Genomic DNA, 10,035 nt, shown 5'->3' with positions numbered 1-10,035 from the left:
GACGGAACCCGAGAAAAACTTCAACGGCTACGAACGAATGAATAACAAGAGATTGAAATTTGGTCTTCTCGTGGAAAAATTAAAGAGTTAGAGACACTAACAATTAACCGATTGATACTGGACTTCTTGGTGTCAATTTTTTTTTTTTTTAAATCTCTATTCCGAAACATTGAAAACCGTTGAAATCCGAGTCCCATAAATCGCCGTCCCGGGTCGGAGCCGGGACAGAACCCCGCTCTGATACCAAATTGTAACACCCGTCTCATCAACACTCGAGACCGGCGTGCTACTAATCAACAACTTATATCTTAAATCCGTAAAAAGGTCTGAAACTCGACTTTCATATAAATAACAAAATAAATCCATAAATCCCATAGTCGAAATAACTGAAATAATCGTCGAAATAATAGATATAAGTCCGAGAAATAAAATAAAGGAACAACGCCTAAAAGCACCAGCTGTCCGATCAATCTCCTACTCATTAGCCTCACCTGCAAGGGGGTAAATGAGGGGGGTGAGTAACAGGGGAGTCACTCAGTGAGGTATGGGATACTAAACCCGAAGTCCATGGACCCGGACAGAATACTCCAAATAAATATAATTTAATCCTAACACGTTGCAAATACGGTACCTAAAGTTCCCAGAGATCAAAAAAACTGCCCACTAACAGGCCAAAAACACCACCAAATATGTGCTCGGTAACACACGCCCGTAGACGATTATACGACCTCCACGCCTTGGCACAACAGGTCGACTACGCTGTGCCACGGCAAACACCACACCCAATGTACTGTCTCCAGCCGATACACCCATGGTCGGCTTTCATCCAAATCACATCAATATACTATATATATATATATATATATATATATATATTATCAATTATAAATGAACAAGTATTGTTGACCCTAGTTCCAGTTTAAGCAAAGAACCCATAAACTAAACAAGCAATGACAGACTCAATTTCACGCAGACGGAAACACATTAGAAATAAATTATACTTATTCGTGGTACTAAGCCGTGTAAGAGAAGCTCAAGAAAAGACCCTCACCTTAGTCACTGGCTGGAATGATCAACGAAAGATGGTCAACTGACGTCAACTGCAACACGAGTATCAACGGCTTAGGCTCAGAGTCTCAGGAAATAAAGTTTCTAAAAATGGAAACTTTCCTAAACTAGAACCTTCCTAAAAATAGTAACTTTCTCTAAATAGAAACTTTCTTAAAATATAAACTTTCCTAAAATAGTAACTTTCCTAAAATAACTTATTTCCTAAACTAGAAATAAGGAGGCGACAAACTTACTAGAAAAATTCGCCGGAAGCTCGTCAAAAAATCCCGTCGGAAGCTCGCCCAAAAATCTCGCCGGAAGCTCACCCGGAAATTCCACCGAAAAAATTCACTAGTGACTGGTCGTCAGATAATTCAACAAGAACTCGTCACGTGCAAAGAAATACTTTGACTTGATGAGAATGAAAAGAAAGGGTAGAGTTCCTTATATAGGAAAAGGAAATGGAGGAAGATTTTCTAAACTTCCAATGTGGGACAAAATAAAATGAAAAAGGGATTTTGGGTTTTAATTAAAAAAAACAAATGGGTTTTCCCATATTGGGTCACAGTCGTTACATTAGGGCTACTGAATAGATGGACCATAAACTCGGATGAGTTTCCGACTATGCAATAAGTGGAATAGTTTAATTTATTATCTTTGAATTTTAGGATAAATATTTACTTTAAATATAACCCTATCCTTATCCCCTATATATTATTTGAGAAGCATTACAACTTCTTTTTGTAGCCACATGTCATCACTAAGATGATTCTTAGAATCATTAGAGAAATATGTTGGTCCATCTAATTATATAATAAGTTTAGAGAAATATGTTGGTCCATCTAATTATATAATAAGTTTTTTATTAAACTAACAATAAATTCATCATTAATATACTTTATTATTTCTTTAAATAAAATTTACGGAATTGCCTAATGTGGCTAAAGTATATATGACAATTAATGATTTTGAATAATAAAGATTTGATAAAAAAATAGTGCATCTTCTATAATATTTGTTTAATTTTAAACTATTAAATAAATTAAACAACAACAATAATCATATAATAAAATTTTAGATTTTTATGTATATGTTATATTTTGAATTTTTACAAACAGCTATAAATTACTAAAACTGTAAAGAGTTTCACATTCAAATTTTATGATCCATGGTTTAAAAATTTTGTTATGAAAAAATACAAATGATTACAAAAATTATATAAGTAAAAAGTCTAATTTAATTAATTATTAAGATTAATATATATATATATATATCGTTTTAAATTAAACTATAAACCATATAAAATAAAATATTTTAGTTTCAAAATTTACTTTGAACAATTTTTTTGATAAAAGTTTTGAACGATCATTGACAACTTATTTTTTTTTAAATTATAAATTACTAAAACTATTAATCCCACAATGAAAATTTTGTTATCAGTAATTTAAATTTTTTTCTATAAAAGATATAAATGATCGAAAAAACTGTATGAGTAGAAATCATCATTTAATAGAAATTAATATTAAAAATATACTAAAATATATTATCTATGTTAGTATCATTTAAATTTAATTATATATTTAATAGTTACTGAACTTTAATTATTTAATATATATTAATTATTTCATAATATGTAAAAATATTTAATACATAAAATAATTTTTATATATAATGTTGATCCCGCGCAAGGCGCGGATCTTAACCTAGTAAATCACTATTATCGATGAACTAACAGTCTTACAGTGGATTAAATATGCATACATTTTATTATAATTGGTTATACGTTTTGATTCGATTTAAAATCTAAAATTCATGATTTTACAGAAAAAATAAATACTAATATTTAATATCTATATAAAACAAATTAAATCACAATTATTAAAAAAATTGAAGATGGCTATCCTATCCGGTAAATATATGTGAAATTTAATATATATATATATATATTCAGAGTAAAATAATATCATTTTTAGTAATATTATATATCAGTTACAATTCTATACTTATATAAGTTGATACTATATTGCATATTTTTATATGTTCTATAACTATATTTTACCTATACAAGTTTAAAAACATTGTATAATTACTTTTTTTAGAATTCTTAGCAATATATACTATAAAATTATTTTTACCTATACAAGTTTTACAATATTTTATACAGTAAATTTAGTATTTAGTTATTACAATTTTAAAAAAGACAAATTTTTATTTTCACAACAAAATATTGGTTTTGTTTCAACTATTTTCTGAATTTTTATTTATTTTCATGAATCACATCGAATACCGGTTAAAAATACATATTTAATCGGATATGCAGACACTGGATATCTATATAATGTTGAAAAAAAAAAAAAAAAAATTTCTGATCTGGAAAATAAGAAACATATTACAAATACTTTTAGAAATCCGAATATCTGATCCGTGTCTAGTCCTATTAAGTTTACAAAATTTATTTAAGTTGCGAGAGCTTTAGTGGTCCTTATTAAGCCATTTATTCCCTTCCTTTTCTATATAGCTATACATTTTTCACTTGCTAAACAAAATATATACACCCTATAAGTCTACTTAAAGACCACTAAGAACCATGTATCATATCTGTCTTGGTTCTTAACTTTGTCCATTCCATTCTAAATCTTTATTTGTCCTTAAACTTTTTCTGTCTCACCTTATTTCTTATTCTCCCATATGTCACTTTCTCCAATATTGAATTCAAAAATTTCTAACTAAACATTTTTAGGTTTGTTCATCGAAAACCCGTGAAATGGCCGACTTGTCGGAGTTTGTTGTAAACACGAAAAACCCTGTACTCGTCGCTCCCAAGTCAGAAACTCGAAAGGGACTTCATTATCTCTCAAATCTCGATCAAAACATCGCTGTCATGGTCAAAACGTTATATTACTTCAAATCGGAGTCAAGAACCAACCAAAAATCCTACAATGTGATAAAGAAATATCTCTCTGAGATTCTTGTTCATTACTACCCTATCGCCGGATGGCTGACCCCAGAAGGGAAGATCGCCGTGAATTGCACTGGTGAAGGAGTAGTGTTGGTGGAAGCTGAGACTAGTTGTGGGATAAATATGATTAAAGAGACAATCTCTGAGAATAGAATGGAGATACTCAAGAAATTTGTTTACGACATTCCTGGTGACTGAAATATTCTTGAGATTCCCCCGGTGATAATTTAGGTAAAGTTTTGATCATTCTCTTGTGAATATGTAAGATGTCCGCCCTGAAGTAGTCGCTGACGTAGTTGATGAAGCTGACGTCGTGTTGAGTGGTGAAGACCATGTGGAGTCAAGATGCTGAGCTGGAGTCGTGTAGACTTGGAGAGTAAGAGAGTATCTTGGATATATGGAAAGAAGAATAAACTTGAGGATCAAGTTTATGACTTAAGGAAAAAGGAATAAGTGCATTTCAAGAAAAAGAAAGTTGCACTTAATGTTATGGAAGATGTCCATATCCATGTTGCCTTGGAGTCTAGGGTTTCAAGAACGTGGAGAATAATATAAGATAGCTATGAGTTGTCTGTAGAGAGACATAGACTTATAGAAAGAGAAAAACTCTTGGAAGTGTTCTGGGTCGTGCTGAAGCAGTGGCTGAAGTATTTGACAGAAGATAGACATAAGCGGGTAGCTTAGGAATCTTTTAGTAGCATTTGTTATGGTGTAACAGACTGTGTAAAGCTGATTAAGCAGATCTTGTAACAGAGTGTTCAAGGCGATTTCTAATAATGCATAAGTGTTGCTTGTAGTTGTTTTGTCTCTTTGATTTATCTTCTGCAGTACTATTGTGTTTGCATCTTGCACTAACAAGTGGTATCAGAGCAAGGGGAGAATGGTGATGTTCTGGTCCAGAATATGCATATCTCATGGGGGGGGGGGGGGGGGGAGCATGGTGTGGTGCACATCTCGTGGGGGAGAAAAACACATTTTGTGTGGAAGTTTCTAGGTGAGGAACGTGGTTGCAACGTGGTTTCTGAACCAGAAGATTATTTTGCTTGATCGGCACACGAAGCTAAAAGGAGGAGATTGAAGATGTAAGATGTGCGCCCTGAAGTAGTCGCTGACGTAGTTGCTGAAGCAGACGTCGTGTTGAGTTGTGAAGACCATGTGAAGGCAAGGTGCTGAGCTCGAGCCGTGTAGACTTGGAGAGCAAGAGAGTATCTTGGATATATGGAAAGAGGAATAAACTTGAGGAGCAAGTTTATGACTTAAGGAAAGAGGAATAAGTGCATTCTAAGAAAAGGAAAGTTGCACTTAATGTTATGGAAGATGTCCATATCCATGTTGCCTTGGAGACTATGGTTTCAAGAATGTGGAGAATAATATAAGATAGCTATAGGTCATCTATAGAGAGACATAGACACAGAGGCTGATCTTATAGAAAGAGAAAAACTCTTGCAAGTGTTATGGGTCGTGCTGAAGCAGTGGCTGCAGTACTTGACAGAAGAGAGACATAAGCGAGTAGCTTAGGAATCTTTCAGTAGCAGTTGTTAAGGTGTAACAGACTGTGTAAAGCTGATTAACCAGATCTTGTAATAGAGTGTACACGGTGATTTTTAATAAAGCATAAGTGTTGATTGTAGTTGTTTTGTCTCTTTGATTTATCTTCTGCAGTAATATTATGTTTACATTTTGCGCTAACATCTTGCTTTCATTATTGCTCCTTCGTTTTCCATAACTTGCAATTATTTTAAGTTTCGTGAGAGGATGTTTTTTGTTCTGAGGCATCTATCATCGTATTTACAATGACATGTTATAGGCAACCATCATTCAGAGTTGCTAGCAATAATCATATTTAATGTTGAGGATGTTTTTCTTATTTTAGTCACTTGATAGTATCAATCAATGATCGTACTGAAGTGTACATGGATGGTCCTGAGCATAGCGAAGTGAAACATTGATATAGGGCCCCTAAATGTGTTTCAAAACTTTATATGGAGAAAGGCTCCCAAATTTAAATTTTTTTTAAAGCCTTACTAAATTGCTTTGGCCCAACATTTCAGGGACGCCATAGCCATTCGAGTATCGGTCATCGTATTTATAATGTTTTTCACAAAACAAATATTGAGTATCTCTTTCGGAAATTCAATGTATATCAGATAGTAGTGTGTAACCATGGCCAGCCATGATATTTTGGGAACCGTAGATGATTTAATAATGATTTTAATAGTCTGCGGGATTTAATTTTTTGTTTTACAAATTTGGAGGCCAATGTATATATAAACTTTTTCAAAAAAATTGAAAGGTTAAGGCGGATGTTTCAATAAGCTCGGCCATGACCAGGCATGTGTGTAACAAAGTGAAATAAAATGATAAAATGGTGTAAAAAATTGAAAATCAGCTATCGAAATGATTGAATTCTATTTTAATATGTCAACATATACCTCTACATATATGTCTATTTTTGTCACATCCTGGGCCCTGGCCCAATCATTAATGAAGAGGCCCTGGCCCAATCATTAATGAAGAGGCCCGTGATGTTATGGTCCATGTAGAGAAAACCCTAGAGATAGACCTTAGGTAAATCTCTATAGAGACAAAACACAGCGAAGCTTTGCCCAGTTGGAGAGAGACTGCGGCCGCCTGGCCACCAAACCTCCACCGACCACCGCATAGCCTCACCGGAGAGGAGATCTCACCGTGTTTCAGTCCATTCTCGTTGTTTCCTTGAGTCTTCTTCTCTTTTAGTTCCCTCCTGTCTATTTCTTCTTCTAGATCTCTGGTCTAGGGTTTGGGTGAAAACCAACCCTTGTACTTGTAGATCTGGTTCGCAAGGAGCCGTAGAATTCAGATCTACCTCGTTTCATCTTTCGATCCGCAGATCTAGGCTAACGTGAGAATTTGTTGCAATCTCTATCTCCATCTATAATTATCTCATCATTGTAGAAGGGTCTAGGTTGATCATTCTCCCCTACATGTATCTATAAGCATACATGTGGTTGTTTATCTAGATCTATAGATATACTTATATATATGATATATATCTTAACACTTGATGTGTGATATATATAGATCTAACACAAAGTTGTTAAAACATGGTTGAATGATGTTTGAGTATTGCATGAGAAGACTATAATGATTGAGGTTATGTTATATGTTGTGATTATATGAGTTAGATAAAGGCATAACGCCTATGTGTGCTGGTATAACATGATGTTGTGGAGACAACGTTAGAAATCGTGATATCGTGGAGACAATGTGTAAATGTTATGGCACCGTTCACGTTAGATAGTGTGATGTCGTGGAGACAACGTGTGAATAAGGTGGAAGATCACGCGTGGACCGGTGTCGGTAATGTGATTGCGTGAAGGCGTTGAACTCACGGGTACTGATGAAGGTGGCGAGTTCTCACGCGACAACATGAGAAACGCGGGTACTGATTTAGGTGGCATGGTCTCATGTTGGCGCCGTCGGCGTTTCCTGTTGATTGCTTTTACTTTACTGGATGTTTAAGTTAGATACTTATGCTATGTTGTGTGATGAATGTTGGTGATTGATATCGGGGATCCTAGAGCTTTCCTCACTGAGTATTTGTCGAAGTTTACAGCCCTCCTTTCACTACAAGAAATATCGGTATTAATAGCACCCGATAAACGCTATCATATCGTTTTCATAGCGTTTCGAAGAACGCCGTGACAGCCGCAGCTATAATAGACCCCCCCCCCTAGCGTAGCGTTTTTCGCGTGCTGTAACAATATACAGATATTATAGCATTGGTTATGTGTTATATTATACCTATTTATAGCGATTTCTTTTCGCTATTTAAATATTTTATGTGGCATTTTTCGTGTGCCATAAAATATTTTGTTATGACATTTGTTTTTTGTCATGGAATACCTTTTTGTAACTCAGTTTTTTTGGATTTTTGAACATTTAATAGCAATTTTTTTGTGCCATTGAATATTATAATACAGCGTTTTACTTGTGCTATGACGTTTATATTCTAGGTAATACTGAATAGCTAATATTTTAAACCGGTTTATAAATGATTTTGGTTTATATTAAAATTTTGGTTTACAATCGGTTTATAAATTAAACCAGATTACAAAAAATTTCGGTTTACAAACTAAACCAGTTTACATACAAACCAGGTTTAAAAACAAAATCTAAAAAAAACCCTAGCTGCAGTTGAGTGTATACATTCTCAACCCCCTGAATTTTTTTTTTCAACAAGTCAGCAACATGACATATATTGGGAGATATACGAAGTTCCTCGAGAGGTATAATCTCAGATACAGACCTTAATTCGACGAGCCACCATTGCAAGCCAAGTCCTGCTCTGTTTGTGAAACCAGCATCAGTTTCCTTGCTTCAACTAGCTTGCTCATTTCAGTAACCAGGGTTACATGCTTTGACACGTTGCCTTGCATTTTTTTGTGCTCAGGGTAGCTGTCAACAAATCTGGCCATGTCCTCTGTAAAATCAACGCATTCACAAATTATAATCATTACTAGCACCAGAAACAGAATGTCTTTGCAGGAGCAAGACTAACCATATATTTACCTACTGTCTGGATATTTTTGTTACTCTTGGCCACCTGCTGATGTTCATTCCGATATCCCCAAAATTTTCATACATGTTAGCTTTGAAGAATGCATCTTGTTCTGATGATAAAACCACCTCCTGCTGGGACAAGAGAATTATTAGCTTAGCTGTGAGGTTTTCAACTAATAAGATCGGTATTGGAGAAGACTCACAACTTGCTGATCTTTTGAAAGACTTCCAATGGCTGTCACGTCAACTTTATTATCCTCAAGTCCTATGAGTTCGTGCACCATTTCCTACAGAAAAAATTCTTTAATGAGAAATTCTTATTCTTACAAAAAAGTACGACATCTGGAGGCACATCTCATATACTAGAGAGTAGCACAATAAAAAAAAATATTAGGCAAGTTGACCTGATATGTCCACTGATTAAGCAATGGGGTAACCGTACCGGGTCATCTCTTTTGTCAATTACAAGCAGCAACGGAGAGCTTTCAGTCCGTCTAAAATCGAAAAGACCGCTTTCATGCTGATACATCAATTTCTGAAACACAAAAGTATCTCTCAGTTCAAATGAACACAGGACACACGAAATTCTCAGACTAAAAGCAAGTTGGAGACAAGTTCCCATCACAGTCATAGCCGCCATCTCCATCACTACAGAGCTCCGACTTCGCCTCTTCTCTCTTCTCTCCGTCTCCTGATGTTCTTCATCTTCTGTTTATCCCTGGAACCCAGATTTCAAAACACAAACATAAAAAAGATTCAAACTTTCATGGGAAATCCTTTCCATCAGCTTTCTATACCAAAAACGGTGACAAAACCAGAATCAAAAGAGAGAGAGAGAGATAGAGAGAGAGAGAGACTAGACGATATTCTAACTGAAACAAGGTGGAGATGGAGACAGGTGACGACGTTTTGTTTCTTGTTTCTGTGTCTCCGGAGAGGAGAGAGGGTAACGATGGATATGTGAGCAGAGGCATTGATGTGTTTTTGTGACGACGTAATGGTTCCAAAAGGAGCATGGTGGTGAAGCTTATCAACGGTGGTTGGAGAGACAGAGGGGTTTCTTAGAAGAAGATGTGAGGAGCTCACCAGAGAAAAGAAGATTGCAGATGACCAGATATGAGAGATGAAGAGACGAGACATGAGAGGATTCTGAGAAAATTGATAATTTAGTTTGAGATATGTGAAAAAGAGTTGCAGAGGTAGTCAGAGAAAGAGAAAATAAAAAAAAAATTAATAATTATATGCCGTTGGATTGAAACCTATCAACGGTAGAGATTGATATCTTAGCTATCCTCGCCATTCTTTCCTATTGGTCAGATCTGTTTCCTCTTATTATTTTTTAAACACATTCTATTTCCTCTTTATTTTTTTCTTAATTATACTCTGTTTAAAAAAAAATTTATATAAATCTAGTTTATAAATTTGTTTTATAAATTTAGTATCTTTTATATTTTGTTATTTTGTTATTAAAGTTTATTTGGAGT

At 34.6% G+C, this 10,035-nt stretch overlaps 1 protein-coding gene across 23 annotated transcripts; it reads right to left on the bottom strand.

Moving 5' to 3' along the window:
* Positions 1 to 8,035: 8,035 nt before the first annotated feature.
* LOC106376579 (vacuolar protein sorting-associated protein 45 homolog) lies at positions 8,036 to 9,756 on the bottom strand. 23 transcript variants are annotated; one of them, XR_007318547.1, is made up of 6 exons: positions 9,638 to 9,747; positions 9,164 to 9,269; positions 8,956 to 9,086; positions 8,755 to 8,838; positions 8,561 to 8,680; positions 8,036 to 8,471 (listed from the first exon to the last, which is right to left on the bottom strand). XR_007318547.1 is itself a non-coding variant. In XM_048745878.1 (5 exons), the coding sequence occupies exons 1-4, from the start codon at positions 9,195 to 9,197 to the stop codon at positions 8,561 to 8,563; spliced, it is 321 nt and encodes a 106-aa protein (XP_048601835.1). In that variant the 5' UTR covers positions 9,198 to 9,409; the 3' UTR covers positions 8,036 to 8,471. The 23 variants fall into 23 exon arrangements, 2 of the variants coding, with proteins under 2 accessions (XP_048601835.1, XP_048601836.1); XR_007318549.1 differs by having other exon boundaries at positions 9,177 to 9,269; XR_007318542.1 differs by having other exon boundaries at positions 9,425 to 9,690.
* Between the last annotated feature and the right edge of the window lie 279 nt (positions 9,757 to 10,035).

This window comes from Brassica napus, chromosome C1 (genome assembly GCF_020379485.1).
Source record: "Brassica napus cultivar Da-Ae chromosome C1, Da-Ae, whole genome shotgun sequence".
NCBI classification, from domain to species: domain Eukaryota; kingdom Viridiplantae; phylum Streptophyta; class Magnoliopsida; order Brassicales; family Brassicaceae; genus Brassica; species Brassica napus.
The sequence above is the reverse complement of the archived record's forward strand: the minus strand, read 5'-3'. Positions and strand labels throughout refer to the sequence as shown.

Coding starts and splice junctions, on each gene's coding strand:
- LOC106376579 (XM_048745878.1), bottom strand. CDS start 9,197: ATGGAGATGGCGGCTATGACT. Junction 9,087..9,176: donor TGGAGATGGCGGCTATGACT/GTGATGGGAACT, acceptor TTTGTGTTTCAG/AAATTGATGTATCAGCATGA. Junction 8,684..8,754: donor TTTCAAAAGATCAGCAAGTT/GTGAGTCTTCTC, acceptor CTCTTGTCCCAG/CAGGAGGTGGTTTTATCATC.